Here is a 19,068-nt window from a genome sequence, read left to right as displayed (position 1 = left end):
ATGTATAGATGATCCCAAGTATCTATCTTAAATACAGAGTGTCATCTTGAAGTTTAAGATTCCTAAGACAAAAAAAAAAAAAAAAAAGACTCCTAAGACATTGTCAGAATTTTTAGAGCTGAAAAGTCCTCCCTTTGCATTTCCATAAACCTCTGGCGTGAGCTACTTCATAACGTTTGAACCATATTAATTGAAATTGTGTGTGTCTTCGTGGTTCCCAGGAGGGCTTCCCAGGTGGCCCAGGAGTAATGACCCCGCCTGCCAGTGCAGGAGACGAAAGAGACGTGGGTTCAATCCCTGCGTCGGGAAGATCCCCTGGAGAAGGAAATGGCAATCCACTCCAGTGTTCTTGCCTGGAAAATCCCGTGGACAGAGGAGCCTGGTGGGCTACAGTCCACGGGGTCGCAAAGAGTCAGACTCGACGGAGCACAGGTAAGTCAAGCCCTCTGAAGTGAGTGACTGTGTCTCGTTCATCACCTTTCTTAGCCTCTAGATGGCACGTGGTACGGAGGAGGAAGTTCAGGGATTTAAACCTTTCAAAATAAAACTTCTGTGTCCTCATTCTACCGATGGAGAAATTGAGGCTTAATGGGAGAAATAACTTATGCTGAGTTCAACTAGAGAAGTAACAACAGGGTCAGGAATAAATCCCTGTTTATTTTGATTGCTTAACATTTTTGTGGCTGTTTTCTCATCCTGCCGGGCTTGGTTTGCTAGCTAATTAGCCAGAAGTTGGAAACGTTCGCTAGCAGTGAGCAAACCTTCACTGTCATGAAAACAAATGGCCATGCAAATGTCACCCTTAGGCCTGTATTAAGGACAAGATTTGTTTCTGAAGTCCCTTCACTTACTCAAATGCTAAGAGTCAACAATGCCTCCAGTGTAAAGTCTCATTTTCCTCTGAGGACACATGCAGACACACACACGTGCGCACACACGAACAGCAGAGAAGCACGTGGTACAAGCCGAGCAGCTGAAAAGGATGTTTTGGATGAAATCTTGGCATTTATTGTTCCTGTGTGACCAGAGATAGTCAAGGTTGCCAGAATTCAGAAGGGCTTCAGTTCAAATCCCTACTCCTCCATGCATCTGTGACACCCATCTCAAAGGGACATTTTGAGGATTAAATGGAGGAACAGAGCCATTTCACCGCAAAGTTGCTCTATCGCCATGAAAGAGCCAGCTAGCCTTTCTGGGCCACTGTATGTGCATCTGCAGAACGGATTCAATCAGATGATTTACAGAGTCCCTGGAAGCTGGAACATTCTATGCTGCTTCTCCCTCGGGATCGATTTGGATCTGGGATGAAGTGTTGCAAGCACTGGAGACATAAGGAAGTGTGGACCTGAGCTGACGCCTGTTGGCTCCTGCCCCGCAAGGGCCCCCTGTCTGATGCAGGCCTTTTATCAGAGCGCGTTTGAGCTCTGTCCACGGTTTGCCTGGCCATCGCTGCAGTCCCCGTTCTGTTCCCCAGGGTTTGGGAAAGAGCCAGAGGATGTGGAGATCCACAGGCAGGGTTTCTTCCCAAGAGCTGCTTGGATGGTGAAACTCACAAAGTCCAGAGAGATTTCCTGTTTTGTTTTTCACAAGCTCCAGTGACTGTTGATTACAAAAACCATACAGGCACACACACACACACACGCGCGTGCGTAAACACACGCACAAAAACAAAAGCACATACACAAAACAGGATGTTCTCTCCCCTCCCTTTGCTAGAGTCCAAGGCAAGCTCTTAGCATCTGTGTCTCTTTCACCATGCCTCTGCATTTCCCCATTATCATCATTAAGCCCTTAGCTCTAGCTGGAGATGTTACAGAATCATAAGGCATGAGCAGTCGTACATGTTAATTCAAGAAAGGGGGAAACTGCGAGTGGAGGGGAGAGAAAGTCTGACAGAGTGACCTCCTGCCAGCCCACCTGGTTTCTTCCCTCACGAGAGCGCCCCCCTCTGGTGCTGAAGGAGAACAGACATTTATTCCTAACATCAGTTGACTTGTAGTCAATTGTTAGTTACTCAGTTGTGTCAGACTCTTTGCGACCCCATGGACTGTAGCCTGCCAGGCTCCTCTGTCCATGGAATTCTTCAGGCAAGAATACTGGAGTGGGTTGCCATTTCCTTCTCCAAGAGATCATTCCAACCCAAGGATGGAACCTGGGTCTCCTGCTTTGGCAGGCAGATTCTTTACAGTCTGAGCCACCAGGGAAGCCAACTTTAGGTAATATAGTAATATCAGATCTTAGTAAGAACAATGCTATTATTGTGTGCCAGACTCTGACCCACATAACTTATATGCAAACAATGAAAGGGATATATTTATACTTTAAAAGTTGTTTATTGGGAATTTTTAGTTTAAGTTGGCATCTTGTGTTTTTATTTACTGAGTCTGGCAATCCTACTCGGAACCAACCCCGCTCTCCCAAGTGGTTGAGTAGAAAAGACCTATGATTCTGAGTCACAGAGGTCTGGGTTGGGATTCTGTTTTCATCATGCGCTTGCTGTGTGATCTTGGGAATATTACTTAACTGCTCTGATTCCTAGTCCTCCCCTGTAAATGAAGATCATAGAATCTGTTTCTCAGGACTATTGTGAGAATTCCACTTCAATGCCCTTACAGTATCTTACACTGTGTAGTTAGGTGCTTCCTGAGCACTGTGCATGCATGCTAAGTCACTTTGGTCATGTCCGCCTCTTTGCAACCCCATGGACGTTAGCTTGTATTATAGTTCTTTTTTATTTCTTTGGTTCATTGTTCTTAATTCGGGGGACATTAGATCATTGCTTCATCCCTTAGGAGAGAATATGAGAAAGGACATATGGCAGGAATAATCGAAGCCTTCTCCTCAGAGGCCTTGAGAGGAATGTGGCTTACACGATAGTGTTCGTGTTGCACGTCTTCTCCTTCTAGGTCCGTGTTCTTTGCTAAGGAGGCACACCCACTTTACTTGAATGTGCTGTGCTTGAGTCTTCTGGCCAACGCAAGATGGCAAAAGGGTCACCTGGGAATCAAGTGTCCTTAGTAGTAGGTGTTAGGAAGCTTTAAAAAGTACACAGAAAGTAAAAAGTCATTAAAGAAAACAGAAAGGAAGAAAGCATGTGGAACCTGTTACCTGGCAAAGAATAAAGATCAACACTCTCTGGAATTCCCAAGTTTGAGGGAGAGTTGTCAGACATTCTGAGTCCCCAGTGCCATGAAATGGCAGTACAGATGGCATGATTAAAGTAGAAAGCATGGAGCTTCCCAGGTGGCTCAGTGGTAAAGAATCCACCTGCCAGTCTCGCCTGGGAAATCCCGTGGACAGAGGAGCCTGGCAGGCCACAGGCCGTGGGGTCACAAAGAGTCAGACACGACTGAGTGCCTGGGCATACATGCAAAGCAGAAAGAGCATCTGAGCCTAAGCGTTATGATCAGTTTTCAGTGTCCATTAATTTATTTAGTAAATCTTGACCGAGTAAGTGTTCTCAGTGTCATGAGAAGACTCATGTGGATAAGGCGTGGCCCGTGTTCTTGGTGAGATCAGAGTCTGCTGGGTGAGACCGGCAAATGGATGCATTGGTTAGCTGTGATGTAGCATGCTGTGGTGTCTGGAAGAGAAACCTGCTTCCAGGCTTAAAGTCAAGGTAGGGTTCCCATAGAAAAGAAGCATCCGTTTGAGAACAAAAGAGCAAATTGGTTTCCAAGATGGTTGTGGGGTTGAGAGTATTCCAGCAGAGAGGACAGGGTGTGTTTTTTTAAAAAAGCATGAGACAATGAAGCACATTGTAATTAAATAGAACATTGATCGCCACTTAGAACAAGGGTCAGCAAACAAGTGACCTTCCGAGTGAATCAAGCCTGTCAGCTGTCTTTGTAAATAAAGTTTTACTGGAACTCAAGCATGCCCATTCATTTAAACTATCGTCTATGTTGCTTTCATGCTACAAAGGCAGAGTTAAGTAATTGTGGCAGAGACTGGCCGTAAAGCCAGAAATATTTACTGTTTGGTCCTTTGCAGAAATGCTTTTCTATCTCCTGATTTAGAAAGCACTTTTCCTAGACAGGAATTCAGTGTTGACAGCCACGGTAGTGGTTACATGAGTGTGGATGGTAGCATGCAAGGGAAAATCAGAGGCGTGGTGAGAGACAAGGCTATGGACGTGGTCAGGAGCTAGAGCAAGGGATGTAGAGTTTGTCCTGAGGGCTCCGGGGAGTCTCTGAAGGTTTATAAGCAGCATGGTGAGGTGGTCAGACTCCTACAACAAGCAGTGTGCTGAGGCATTAAAGAGGGCGGGGTTTGGAACCAGACTGCCTTGGATCAGATCCAAGCTCCATCAGTTACCAGAACCTCAGACAAATGACTTACCTTCTATGTGTCTCAGTTTTCCAGTTGGTAGAATGGGAAATAATAATAGTTATTTTTTATTATAGCTATTGTGTGGGCTAGTGAAGGTGAAATAAGTCAACATAGGTAGAGGGTCAGGCCCAGGGGAGGCTCTCAAGAGATGCTATTACTGTTCTGCCTCAATGATCATTCTGCTACTGGGTAGGGAATGACTCAGCATGGAAGAACCTGGTGGTAGAATGCTAGGGACTTAGGCAGGAGATGGTGCCCTGTGCCCAGGAGGGCAGTTCTGAAGCTTGGGCCACTATCGCCGTGGCTTCTGGGACTGCCTCTCTACTCTCCACCGTTGTCATCATCCTCTCTTTTGTTCTCCTTTGTTCCAGGCCTTCAGGAGTGCACTGATGAGCTCTTACTGGTGCTCGGGGAAAGGGGATGTGATTGATGACTGGTGCAGGTGTGACCTCAGCGCCTTCGACGCCAGTGGGCTCCCCAACTGCAGCCCCCTCCCGCAGCCGGTGTACGTATGTATGGCCCCCCTTTCCATGAGCTCATATGCCTGTCCTGCCAGCCCAGACCATGGCTTGCTTCTCCTCCCAGGGTGCTTCACCAGAGGCCTGAAGTCTCTGGGGGCCTGCTTCCTCCTTTGCAAAAGCACGGAGCTTTGGCAGAACAAAATCGTGGCTCAGGGGCCGACGCTTACCCTGAAGCATGTGCTATCTTGATAGCGCCAAGCCATCCATCGTTACTTCTTTTAACTCATCCATTCGGCAGAAGTTTGCGGGATACCAACTACTGCTTTGTCAGGTCCCATGTTCACCACTAGGGCTACTGAGATAAAGAAAGGGTAGGACCTTTTCTAAGGAGCTTTCTGTTATTCATTCATTCAACAAATAAGTTTTGAACACCTGCTATGTGTCAGACACTGGAGAATTCACTAATGAGCAAGACAGGCACAGTGTATGCACTTAGGGAGCTGACCATTTAGGGAAGGGGACAGATGACAAAGCAAAAAGAGAAATAGCATACCATTTAAATGTTTAAATAATGAAAACATGAGCGAAAAAGAAAAGATGTGCTAATGGAGAGAACAAAACGGGGAGGCTGTAGTTGGAGGAGAGGGAGATAGCCTGGAAGCCTCTCTGAGAAGACCTGAATTAGAGTCAGGCTTGTCAGGTAGCCAATGGCAACAAACATGGTTCAGGAAAAAGCCAGAGCCTCTGGGAAAGCCCCAACCCAGGAAATTCACCATTTGAGGAAGTAGAGAAAGGTCATCACGATTAGGGGAGTAAGGTTAAGAAGGAGGGTGGAGTGGGGAGCAGAGGAAATCCGGGCAGGAACCAATATTGAGGCTCCCTTGTGAGACAGTCATTGAAGAGTTGGCGGCTATGGTGGAAAGAGGGAAGGAATCTGGGCTGGGGGACGTGCAAAGTCACTGCCATGTCTCTGTCCCCAGCTTGCTGTGTGACTTTATGCAGAGCAGTCTCTTTTCTGGACCTTGCTTTTACCTTCTATGAAATGAAGGGATTGCACTTCCTTCTCTCAAAGGACCCTCCCTGTTCTCACCTTCGAGCATTCTGTTGTTTCTTACTTTATAAAAGGATTCCTGCCCTCTGTGAGGGGTTATTGAATTAAGGATATTGAAACATTGACTAATATACTGGGGGACTGAAGAGAATGTCAGGGAGGCTGGAAGATACTGTGTTTGAAGGCACTGCCAATTTAACTGACAGTGAAGCATCATATAGTTTAAACAAATGGCAACCTAATCGATTTTCTGTGAGCACGTACTGTGCGCTTGGATTAATTTACTGGATTCCACATGGATCCTAAAGGGTAGCTTTTCTTATCCCCATTATAAACAAGGAGACAGAGGCTGAAAGAGGTGAAATTAGTTGCCTAAGTATATGCAAAGGGTTACTGGTGGGTTCAATCGGAGTTTGAAATCAGACTGAAACCCACACTTTTAATCTGGACACATGCACAGTTCTTTGGGGCCCAGACAATACTGGCTGGCAAAAAAATCCCCCCTTCTCTGTCATCCCCCCAGGCTGCGGCTCTCCCCAACAGTAGAGCCCTCCAGCACTGTGGTCTCCTTGGAGTGGGTGGACGTTCAGCCAGCTATCGGGACCAAGGTTTCTGACTATATTCTGCAGCACAAGAAAGTGGATGAGTACACAGATACAGACCTCTACACGGGTAAGTAGAAAGCCCAAGACTTCCTCTTTTGTTGAGATGGTGTAACAGAGGAGGGCAACTGGGATTATCTAAATATCTCTGCACTCTTGGTGTTTTCTGAACTGAGAAGGCATTGGGAAGCGTCATTGTTTGGTGTCTGTGACCTCGTGCCCACACCTGTGTGCTTTTTTGGTGTGACTTCCAGCAGGGGAAGGTAGCAATTTGTACTTGGAAAGAATTTTCTGAGTCTCTAAGTTGGATCCTCAAAGTCATATACTAAAGTGTTAGTTAATTCAAACAAGGATTTGACCTTTTCTACTTGGAAAGGTCTACAGGTTACCTTTTTTGAAGACCTTGATCTGTAAATATATTATCTCTGGGACTGAGATAAAGATGTTCAAAGGATTCCACTGTGATGTACTGAGATAGTTGTCTTTCGTGTTGGGGAAGAGGATATGGAAATCATCCAGACCTGCAGGAGAAGATGGGAAACGTGGCTCTTGAGGGCTTTGTGGCCAGTCGTTCAGTTGTCTCCGACTCTTTGTGACCCTTCTGTCCCTGGGATTCTCCAGGCAAGAAGACTGGAGTGGGTTGCCCTTTCCCCCTCTAGGCCCGAGTGCTTTGAGTATTCTTAAAGAGTGTACAAGAGGCTGCTTCATCCTGAAGGTGGATCTGCAGGGCTGGTCTGGCGTAGGGCAGGCGGGGAGCCTGGGTCTGTGGGAGCTGGACTTGAGGCTGGGCCGTGAGAGCAGGCCTGTTGCTGGTGAGTGTCAGGGGCCTGGGGCCGTGGGAGCCAGCCTGGTTCTGGGGTGGGTCAAAATCTGGAGTTGGTGCTAGCTGACCTCATGCTGGGCCCAGATGGAACCCGGGGTTCAAGGATAGATCGCCTGGGGGCCTTTGGAGCTGGCAGGTGCCAAGGTGGCATGGGGGCCTGGGTTCAGGGGAGCCCACAGGGAGCCTAGTGCTACAGAAGCTGCAGGGGCCTGGAGCCAGTAGTTGCTGGGTTGAGCCAGGGGCCTGGATCCACAGAGACATCTGCTCGGAGCCGCCTGCCGCCATGAGAGCTGACTCTGGAGTGCAGGTGGAGTGGGCCTCAGTTTTCTCTTTCCTTCCATAGGGATGGTTCTCTCTCTGCACTGGGCTGCTCAGGCCTGGGGAAGAGGTTGTAGGAGTTACATGAATCTGTCTGTCTGACCCTCCTCAAAGCGTTTTTTTTTTTTTTTTTTGGTTACTTTCGTGCTTCACCTGGGAGCTACAGTCACTATTTACCTAAGTTCTTGTGAGTCTATTTCTGTGCATGGACAGTTATTCAAATTGATATTTCAGTTCAAATTGTCCCCACAGTGCTGTGATTCAGATGAATGGGTTCAAATCATTTTTCGGTAGAGGTGGTTAGAAGGATGATGGGGGTATTGGGGGTAGGGGGAGAGAGGCAAGTGTTAACAATTCTTAGGTAACTGTTTTGCTGATAGTAGTTACCGAACAGTTACCAAGTCTATTTTGGTAGATCAAGTCACAAATACCAGAGAGGTCTGTGACCTTTCCAAAGTCTCACAACTGGTCTGTCTTGCTCCCAACACAACGCTTGTATCTTTATTTATTAAATATGATGGTAAAAAGCTGAATGCTAGTTTGCTGCTTTGCTTTAATTAGAAAATGAATATTGAATTATGTGTGTCATAGTTTATGTTTCTTAGTTTGCTAATATGGTAAATTATATTGATACAACTTCAAACGATTGAAAAAAAAAAAAGTCTTGCATTCCTGGAATGAATCCCACACGGTCTTTTTTATATATTGTTGTATTTGTTGTGTTAAACTTTTATTTAGATTTTTGTATTCTTGTTTGTGAGAGTTTAATCAGTATTTTCTTATAATGCTTGTGTCTTTGTTGCTGTCAGCATAACTCTGGGCTCTCAAAAAAAATTGCAAGACACTTCATTTTCTCAAAGAGTTTGAGTAGAATCAGAGTTTGGGTGATATAGGTTTAAAAATTGTTTGATAGAATTCACAAGTGAAATAATCTGAGCTTGGAACTTTTCTTGGTTTAAATTACCAATTTAATTCTCTGATAGATATAGGGCTACTCAGGCCATGTATTTCTTCTTAGCTGATTTTGGTACCTTGTGTGTTTTAAAGGATTTATCCATGTCATGTAAATTATAAATTTTACTGGAAAAAAAAACTTGTTAGTGATATTCTGTTATTATTTTTAATATTTATGGAATTTATAGTGATGCCAATCTCTTAATCTTGATATTGGTAATTTCTTTCATCGCTCCATGGGATTTTTCAGGGAAGAATAAGGGAGTGGGTTGCCATTTCCTACTCCAGGGGATCTTCTCAACCCAGGAATCAAGCCTGTGTCTCCTACGTCTCCTGCATTAGCAGGCAGGTTCTTTACCACTGAGCCACCTGGGAATCCCTATGTTCCTAAAGAACCAGCTTTACTTTCACCTGTTTTCACTATTATTTTTCATTTCATTGGTTTCTACTCTGATCTTTGTTGTGGTTTTGTTTTTTCCCTTTTGCTTATTTTGGATTTTGTTTGTTCCTATTTTTGCTGTTGTTAATTTTTAACTTGGTAGCTGAAGTTGTTGATTTGAGATTTTTCTTGTAAGACATTCTAATTTCCCTTTAGTTTTCTTTTTTGACCATGGACTCTTTAGATGAATGTTACTTAATTTCCAAATATTTGGAGACTTTTGAGATATCTTTCTCCTCGAGTTTTAATTTGATTATATTATGTCAGAGTACACACTTTTTATGACTTTATCTTTAATTTTTCTATGTTATTTTATAGTGGAGTAGGGTTGATTAACAAGTTGTGCTTTAGGTGTACAGCAAAGCCATTCAGTTATACCTATGTTCAAGCTCTTTGCCCGTTTAGGTTATTACAAAATACTGGGTAGAGTTCCCTGTGTCATGCACGAGGTCCTTGTTGATTACCTGTTTTAAATATAGCAGTGTATACATGTCAGTTCCAAATTCCCAGTCTTTTTCTCTCCCTGATCCATCCCCCCGTAGCCAAAATTTCGTCTCTGTTTCTGTTTTGTTAATAAGTTCATTTGTATTGTTTTTTGTTTAGGTTCTGCATATAAATGATATCATATACTGTTTATCTTTGTCTGACTTCACTTAGTATGATAATCTCCAGGTCCATTCATGTTACTGCAAATGCATCATTTCATTTTTAATGCCTTAGTAATATTCCTTTGTATATATGTATCTCTTTTTTTTTAAATCCATTTCTCAGTTGATGGACATGTAGATTGCTTCCATGTCTTGGCTATTGTGAATAGTGCAGCAATGAATATTGAGGTGTGTGTATCTTTTTGAATTATGATTTTCTCTGAATCAATGCCCAGAAGTGGAATTGCTGGATCATTTAAAATTTATTGAGACTGACTTTATGGTACCAAATTTGGTCTATTATTGTTTTCAGTGTCCAGTTTAAAATCACGTCGACCCTTCTATTTATCAATGAGTTTTTCTGTGGATACTAGTTAGATCAAATTTGTTGACTGTGATTTTCAAGTCTTCTGAATTCTTTCTGATTTTCTGTCTTCTTGCTGTTCAGTACTTGAAAGTGTAGCATTGAAACCTCTGATGATGATTGTGGATACGTCTATATATTCATCCTTATAGTTCTATCAGTTTTTACTTTATGCATTTTGAAGCTCTTATTCACTGAATAAACATTTAGAAGTTTTATATCCTCGTGATGAATTGGTCCCTTTATCACTATGAAATGGCTGTCTGTATCCCTTCCTCCTTTGTCGTATAATAGATTAGGAGAACAGCAATGCATGAGCTTATCTCTGGCTTTTCTGTCCTCCCTTGAGTTGCACTTTTGGTTTTATACCAGCACCATACTGTCTTGATTACAGTAACTTTTTAGTAGAGTCTGAGCTCAGGGAGCATGGTTCCTTCAGCCCCATTTTTCTTTCTGAAGATTGCTTTGGTTATTTGGAGTCTTTTGTGTTTCCATACAAATGTTAAAAAAAAAAATGTTCTAATTCTGTGAAAAATGCCTTTGGTAACTTGACAGGGATTGCACTGAATCTGTAGATTGCTTTGAGAATTATTATAGTCATTTTCACAGAATTGATTCTTCTGTGGTATATGTCCATTTGTTTGTGTTGTCTTTGATTTCTTTCATCAGTATCATACTTTTCTGAGTATAGGTCTTTTGCCTCTGTGAGCAGGTTTATTCCTAGGTATTTTATTCTTTTTCTTGCAGTAGAGATGGGATTGTTTACTTAATTACTCTTTTTTTTAAAAATTACTCTTTTTATATTTCTTTGTTCGTGCATAGGGATGTATGATACGTCTGTGTATTAATTTTGTATCCTACAACTTTGCAATGCTCATTGATTAGCTCTAGTAGTTTTCTGGTGACATCTTTAGGATTTTTTATGTACAGTATCATGTCATCTGCAAGCAGTGACCATTTTACTTCTTCTTTTCAAATTTGGATTTTATTTATTTCTTTTCTTCTCTTTTTGGCCTGGCTAGGAATTCCAAAACAATGTTGAATAAAAATAGCAAGACTGAACATCCTTATCTTATTCCTGATCTTGAAGGAGATGCTTTCAGTTTTTCACCATTGAGAATTATGTTTGCTGTGGATTTGTCCTATATGACCTTTATTATGCTGAGGTAGATTCCCTCTGTGCCCACTCTCTGAAGCGTTTTTATCATAAATGGGTGTTGAATTTTGTCAAAAGCTTTTTTTTTTCATCTGTTGAGATGATCATATGGTTTTTATTAATCAGTTATGGTTGGTAGAATTTGTGTTTGAAACCATCTGGTCCTGGACTTTTGTTTACTGGAAGACTTTTAATCATAGCTTTAATTTCATTACTTGTGATTGGTCTTTTCATATTTTATATTTCGTCCTGGTTCAGTCTTGGAAGGTTGTTCCTTTCTAAGAATTTGTCCATTTCTTCCAGGTTGCTCAGTTTTTTGGCATATAATTGCTTGTAGTAGTCTCCTATGATCCTTGTATTTCTATGGTGTCAGTTGTAATTTCTCTTTCATTTCTAATTTTATTGATTTGAGTATTCTCCCTTTTCTTCTTGATGAATTTGGCTAAAGGTTTATCGATTTTGTTTATTTTCTCAAAGAGTCAGCTTTTAGTTTCATTGATCTTTGCTGTTGTTTTCTTCATTTCTATTTCATTTATTTCCACTTTTATCTGTATGATTTCTTTCCTTCAACTAACTTTTTTTTTCATTCTGTTCCTGCTGATGTTCTTTCTGTAATTGCTTTAGATATAATGTTATGTAGTTTATTTGAGATATTTCTTGTTCTGAAGGTGGGATTGTATTGCTATAAACCTCGCTCTTAGAATAACTTTTGCTGCATCCTATAGGTTTTGAGTCACCACGTTCTCACTGTCATCTGTTTCTGGGTATTTCTGATTTCTTCTTTGATTTCCTCAGTGATCCATTGGCCATTCAGTAGCATATTGCTTAGCTTCCATGTGTTTGTGGTTTTTTACAGTTTTTCTTTTGTTCCCCCATAATTGATTCCTAATCTCATAGTGCTGTGGCCAAAAAAAAAAGATGCTTGATACAATTTCAGTTGTCTTAAGTTTACCAAGGTTTAGTTCATGACCCAAGATGTGATCTGTCTTGGAGAATGTTCCATGTTCTCTTGAATAGAAAGTGTATTCTGCTGCTTTTGGATGGAATGTCCTATCAGTTCAGTTCAGTCGCTCAGTCGTGTCCGACTCTTTGCAACCCCATGAATTGCAGCACGCCAGGCCTCCCTGTCCATCACCAACTCCTGGAGTTCACTCAGACTCACGTCCATCAAGTCAGTGATGCCATCCAGCCATCTCATCCTCTGTTGTCCCCTTCTCCTCCTGCCCCCAATCCCTCCCAGCATCAGTCTTTTCCAATGAGTCAACTCTTCGCATGAGGTGGCCAAAGTACTGGAGTTTCAGCTTTAGCATCAGTCCTTCCAAAGAAATCCCAGGACTGATCTCCTTCAGAATGGACTGGTTGGATCTCCTTGCAGTCCAAGGGACTCTCAAGAGTCTTCTCCAACACCACAGTTCAAAAGCATCAATTCTTCAGCACTTAGCCTTCTTCACAGTCCAGCTCTCTCACATCCATACATGACTACTGGAAAAAGGCATCAATTAAATCTACCTGGTCGAATGTGTAATTTAAGTCTTGTGTTCCCTTATTAATTATTTGTCTGTATATCTGTCCATTGGAGAAAATGGAGTGTTAAAGTCCAGTTTTTGTTTTTATGGCTGTTAGCATTTGCCATATGTATTGAGGTTCTTCTGTGTTGGGTGCATAAATATTAACAATTGTTATATCTTCTTGGATTGATCCCTTAATCATTATGTTCTGGCCTTCCTTGTCTCTTGTAACAAGTCTTTATTTTTGTCTGATATGAGTACTGCTACTCCAGCTTTCTTTTTATTTCCGTTTGCATAGAATATCTTTTTTCATCCCCTCTATCTTCTTTCAGTTCAGTTCAGTCACTAAGTCGTGTCTGACTCTTTGCCACCCCATGAATCACAGCACGCCAGGCCTCCCTGTCCTTCACCAACTCCCGGAGTCTATCCAAATCCATGTCTATTGAGTTAGTGATGTCATCCAGCCATCTCATCCTCTGTCACCCCCTTCTCCTCCTGCCCCCAGTCCTTCCCAGCATTAGGGTCTTTTCAAATGAGTCAGCTCTTTGCAATAGGTAGCCAAAGTATTGGAGTTTAAGCTTCAACATCAGTCCTTCCAATGAACATCCAGGACTGATCTCCTTTAGGATGGACTGATTGGATCTCCTGGCAGTCCAAGGGACTCTCAAGAGTCTTCTCCAACACCACAGTTCAAAAGCATCAATTCTTTGGCACTCAGCTTTCTTCACAGTCCAACTCTCACATCCATACATGACCACTGGAAAAACCATAGCCTTGACTAGATGGACCTTTGATGGCAAAGTAATGTCTCTGCTTTTAAATATGCTATCTAGGTTGGTCATAACTTTTCTTCCGAGGAGTAAGCATCTTTTAATTTCATGGCTGCAATCACCATCTGCAGTGATTTTGGAGCCCCAAAAAATAAAGTCTGACACTGTTTCCCCATCTATTTCCCATGAAGTGATGGGACCAGATGCCATGATCTTCGTTTTCTGAATGTTGAGCTTTAAGCCAGCTTTTTCACTCTGCTCCTTCACTTTCATCAAGAGGCTTTTTAGTTCCTCTTCACTTTCTGTCATAAGGGTGGTGTCGTCTGCATATCTGAGGTTATTGATATTTCTCCCGGCAATCTTGATTCCCGCTTGTGCTTCTTCCAGCCCAGTGTTTCTCATGATGTACTCTGCATATAAGTTAAATAAGCAGGGTGACAATATCTTCTTTAATTGATTTCCATTTTGTTTCTTTTGTTGACTTATTATAGTTGTAACTCTCTTTTCTTTTATTAGTGATTACTTTAAGGTTGATACACTCATATTTAATATATCACAATGTGCCATCAAGTGCTATTATAGCACTTCATATACAGTAGAGGAACCTTATATGTGTACTTTTATTTCTCTCCTCCAAGTCTTTATCTTGTATTGTCATACATTTGACTCATATAAAGATGATTCATAATTCATTGTTACTTTCCTTAAAAAGTAAATTACCCTTTAAATATATTTAATTAATAAAATTAGTTTTATGTGTTTATTCATGTACTTACTTTTTGGATGCTCTTCATTCTTTCATATGCATCCATATTTTCATATGATTTTATTATCTTTCTGCCTGAAAGATATCTTTTATTATTTTTATATTTCAGGTCTGTTAATGATGAATTCATTGTTCCTTTTTTTTTTAAAGCTGTTACTGCTGGATATTGTATTCTAGACTGACATACTTTTCTTTCTGTAATTTAAAGATGTTGCTCCTATATCTTGCTTAAACTATTTGTAGTGAGAAATCTCTTTTATTTCTGTTTTTGGTCCCCGGTATAAACATACTCCCCTCCCCCTGGCTGCTTCTAAGATTTTTTCTTTACTATTGGCTTTGAGCAATTTATTATGTTTAAGTTTTATTAAGCTTTTTAGATCTATGGGTTTAAAGTATTATCCCATCTGGAAAATTGGGGGCCATTATTCTTCCTGTTTTCCATCTTTTTTCTCCTTCAGTGACTCTAATAATAAATGTATTTAGTCACTTGAAATTGTTGTTTATCTCACTGATGCTCTTTTCATTTCAAAAAATTATTTATTTTTTGTTTGTTTCATTTTGAATAGTGTTTAGTGCTGTGTTTCCTGCAAAATCTAATCTACTGTTAATCTATGCAGTGAATTTTTTTTTTAACTCAGACATTGTAATTTTCATCTTAGGAAGTTCAGTTTGAATTTGGCTAGTGTATTTATTTCTTAACCTTTTTGATTTATGGAAGAGTTATAATAATGGCTTTGATGTTCTTGTTTCATAATTTTCACATCTGTGTAAGTTCTGGGTCAGTTTAAATGGGCTGATTTGTCTCCTTATTATGTGTTGAATTTCCTTGTTCTTTGTATGCAGGTACTTTTTGGTTGGATGCCAGGCATTGTGATACTTGCCTTGTTTGGTGCTGGATATTTTTGTATTCCTATAAATATTTTTGAATTCTATTCTGAGACACAGTTAACTTACTTGGAAATAGTTTGATTCTTTTTGGCCTTGCTTTTGGGCTTTGTTAGATGGAACCAGAGCAGTGTTTAGTCTAAGCTAGTAATTCCCTACTACTGAGGCAAGTCTCTTCTATGTATTCTACACAGTGGCCCGTGAATTGTGACATTTTCCTGTGTAACTGGGAGGAATAAGCACTATTCTGGCCCCTCTATGAGCAATGGGCCTTGTTCTATCTAACCCTCTTGGTTTGGTAGGCTCCTTACAAACACCCATCAACCAGTACTCTGATGAGTATTAAAAGATCTCTTAAATTTTGAGAATGATCTCTTAAAATTTTCTTTCTGTGCAACTCTCTTCTTTCTCTTATTCTATTCTATAAGCTCTTGATTTTTTGGTCTTCCCAGAATAAGAACTCTGTCTTCTTCATTTAGGGAGTCTACCAGTTATCCCCTTGCTGTGCCCTAGAAACTCCCTAAAGGCAGGAATCTGGGGGAGTTTTAGGGCTCACAGAATTTGTTTTCCATATTTCAATATCTCTGGCCTCCGGTGCCATATTTTCAGTTTGCAAACTCATTTTCTTTTCTTTAAAAAAAAAAAATAACATTTCAGGCAGTAGGGTAAATAAATCCAGTCTCTATGTCACCATCTAGTCAGAAATGGAAACCTAAGATTCTTTCTTCTGATTGTTTAGGAACCAGTGTTCTTACCTAGGAGTTCTTTTTTTTCCCTTTGATAGAGATAAACTTTTAGTTACATGATCTGGGAGCACTCTACAGATATTACCCCTCCTTTTCCCTGCTACCCTTCATAAGTTTGAAGATAATGACAGAGCTGCCACCATCTTTTCAGGTTCTTCTAATTCTTCCTTGTGTTGCTGCTGCTGCCTCTAAGTCGCTTCAGCCGTGTCCGACTCTGTGAGACTCCATAGATGGCAGCCCACTAGGCTCCTCTGTCCCTGGGATTCTCCAGGCAAGAACACTGGAGTAAATTGCCATTTCCTTCTCCAATGCATGAAAGTGAAGTCGCTCAGTCGTGTCCAACCTTAGCGACCCCATGGACTGCAGCCTACCAGGCTCCTCCATCCATGGGATTTTCCAGGCAAGAGTACTAGAGTGGGGTGCCATTGCCTTCTCCGCTTCCTTGTGCTCAGTTCAGTTCAGTTCAGTCACTCAGTCGTGTCCGACTCTTTGCGACCCCATGAATCGCAACACGCCAGGCCTCCCTGTCCATCACCAACTCCCGGAGTTCATTTAGACTCACGTCCATCGAGTCAGTGATGCCATCCAGCCATCTCATCCTCTGTTGTCCCCTTCTCCTCCTGCCCCCAATCCCTCCCAGCATCAGAGTCTTTTCCAATGAGTCAACTCTTCGCATGAGGTGGCCAAAGTACTGGAGTTTCAGCTTTAGCGTCATTACTTCCAAGGAAATCCCATGGCTGATCTTCAGAATGGACTGGTTGGATCTCCTTGCAGTCCAAGGGACTCTCAAGAGTCTTCTCCAACACCACAGTTCAAAAGCATCAATTCTTTGGTGCTCAGCCTTCTTCACAGTCCAACTCTCACATCCATACATGACCACTGGAAAAACCATAGCCTTGACTAGACGGACCTTAGTCAGCAAAGTAATGTCTCTGCTTTTGAATATACAATCTAGGTTGGTCATAACTTTTCTTCCAAGGAGTAAGCGTCTTTTAATTTCATGGCTGCAGTCACCATCTGCAGTGATTTTGGAGCCCAAAAAAAGGAAGTCTGACACTGTTTCCACTGTTTCCCCATCTATTTCCCATGAAGTGATGGGACCAGATGCCATGATCTTCGTTTTCTGAATGTTGAGCTTTAAGCCAGCTTTTTCACTCTCCTCTTTCACTTTCATCAAGAGGCTTTTTAGTTCCACTTCACTTTCTGCCATAAGAGTGGTGTCATCTGCATATCTGAGGTTATTGATATTTCTCCTGGCAATCTTGATTCCAGCTTGTGTTTCTTCCAGTCCAGCATTTCTCATGATGTACTCTGCATATAAGTTAAATAAGCAAGGTGACAATATACAGCCTTGACGTACTCCTTTTCCTATTTGGAATCAGTCTGTTGTCCCATGTCCAGTTCTAACTGTTGCTTCCTGACTTGCATACAGATTTCTCAAGAGGCAGGTTAGGTGGTCTGGTATTCCCATCTCTTTCAGAATTTTCCACAATTTATTGTGATCCACACAGTCAAAGGCTTTGGCATAGTCAATAAAGCAGAAATAGATGTTTTTCTGGAACTCTCTTGCTTTTTCCATGATCCAGCAGATGTTGGCAATTTGATCTCTGGTTCCTCTGCCTTTTCTAAAACCAGCTTGAACATCAGGAAGTTCACAGTTCATGTATTGTTGAAGCCTGGCTTGGAGAATTTTAAGCATTACTTTACTAGCATGTGAGATGAGTGCAATTGTGAAATAGTTTGAGCATTCTTTGGCATTGCCTTTCTTTGGAATTGGAATGGAAACTGACCTTTTCCAGTCCTGTGGCCACTGCTGAGTTTTCCAAATTTGCTGGCATATTGAGTGCAGCACTTTCACAGCATCATCTTTCAGGATTTGAAACAGCTCAACTGGAATTCCATCACCTCCACTAGTTTTGTTCATAGTGATGCTTTCTAAGGCCCACTTGACTTCACATTCCGGGATGTCTGGCTCTAGATTAGAGATCACACCATCATGATCATCTGCGTCGTGAAGATCTTTTTTGTACAGTTCTTCTACTTGACCTTAATTCTCTCCACCATCCAATTCTTGAATTTTTCAGGCACAGTTGTCTTTAAAGAAGCAAGATAATGACTCTTATGTCTTTGTAATTTGTTATCCTTCCACATAACCTGACATACATAGATGTTTAATGTTCACTAAATTGAATTGTATGTGGGTAGGTATATACGTGTCTTAAGTTTTCAATTCTGATGTTACTTCCTTGAATGCTGTGTGGTCTTATAAAGTCCTAGAGACTAGCTGAGTACACCATAATCCTAAAATGTGTCATGATTAATTGATGCCAAAGATGATTGGCAGTGGATATCTGAAGCAGAAATCTTATCTATTTATCTCCATGCCACTTTTACTATATCTCAACAATCTCAAAGGTCAAGTCGGACCAGTTTTAACAACTTCCGTCTACTTTATTGAGCTTTATCTTAGGGAATGCAAGGCTAATTAAGGAGCTTGGGCTTCTTTATTTTTTGAAAACCTAGCTTCTGCTTTCAGTTCCCATAACTTCTCATCGATAAATCAAGAGCCAGTCAATGTCCTTTCTGCGTCTCAGGTTCCCTATCTGTGGAATGGGATAGCTACTAGCTACTTTGAGGGTCAAATGTAACACAGTTCTTGGGACATGGGAAGTACTAAAAACTAGTTGCCTGTAATTTCCTTTAATTTTTTTTTTTAAAGGAAACTTCAGTGTTAGGAAGAAAATAAACAACAAAATAAGGTTTAAGGCGTGTTTTGTTGGAGCATCAGGATTACTCACACATTTGGCCAGGTGAGGCCGGAATAAGGAAATGTGGGCTTTCTCTTTGATCTCTCTGGATTTTTGCTGGCAGCCGAGTCCAGTGCTGTAATTGTTTATTCACAAGCTCATGCATGCGTGTGCGCAGATATACATGCATACACACATTCTTTCTCTTTCTTTCCCTCACACACACAGGCACACACAGGCACACACACATTCTTTATGACTGCCATCTGTTCAACACCCTTTTGAACTAGCTGTTGAAATGCTCACTCTCCCTCCCCGTCTCCCTCTCCCGCCCCCCACCCCTGGGTTTGGCGCCCGCTTTGTTTCCTTCAGAGAAGCCATTGCTCTGTCCGTCCTGGGACTCCATTGGGAAAGCCAAGCATAACTAGCCTCCTGTTTCAGTTGTTTGGAGCAGAGACGGGGCTTATTTTGGGGGGGTGGCTGAATTCCCCGCACGCTA

At 41.7% G+C, this 19,068-nt stretch overlaps 1 protein-coding gene across 3 annotated transcripts in view; it reads left to right on the top strand.

The window, feature by feature from the left end:
• The window catches only part of ASTN2 (astrotactin 2), a 1,028,625-nt gene that overhangs the window by 852,079 nt on the left and 157,478 nt on the right, over positions 1 to 19,068 (top strand). For all 3 annotated transcript variants that reach the window (XM_068974208.1, XM_068974207.1, XM_068974206.1), the window contains 2 exons: positions 4,704 to 4,837; positions 6,368 to 6,516. In XM_068974208.1, the coding sequence (XP_068830309.1) occupies positions 4,704 to 4,837; positions 6,368 to 6,516 (283 nt within the window). The remainder of the gene's footprint in view (positions 1 to 4,703; positions 4,838 to 6,367; positions 6,517 to 19,068) is intronic.

The sequence above is a fragment of the Capricornis sumatraensis genome, chromosome 6 (assembly GCF_032405125.1).
Source record: "Capricornis sumatraensis isolate serow.1 chromosome 6, serow.2, whole genome shotgun sequence".
Taxonomy (NCBI): domain Eukaryota; kingdom Metazoa; phylum Chordata; class Mammalia; order Artiodactyla; family Bovidae; genus Capricornis; species Capricornis sumatraensis.
This window is presented reverse-complemented; position numbering and strand designations above follow the sequence as displayed.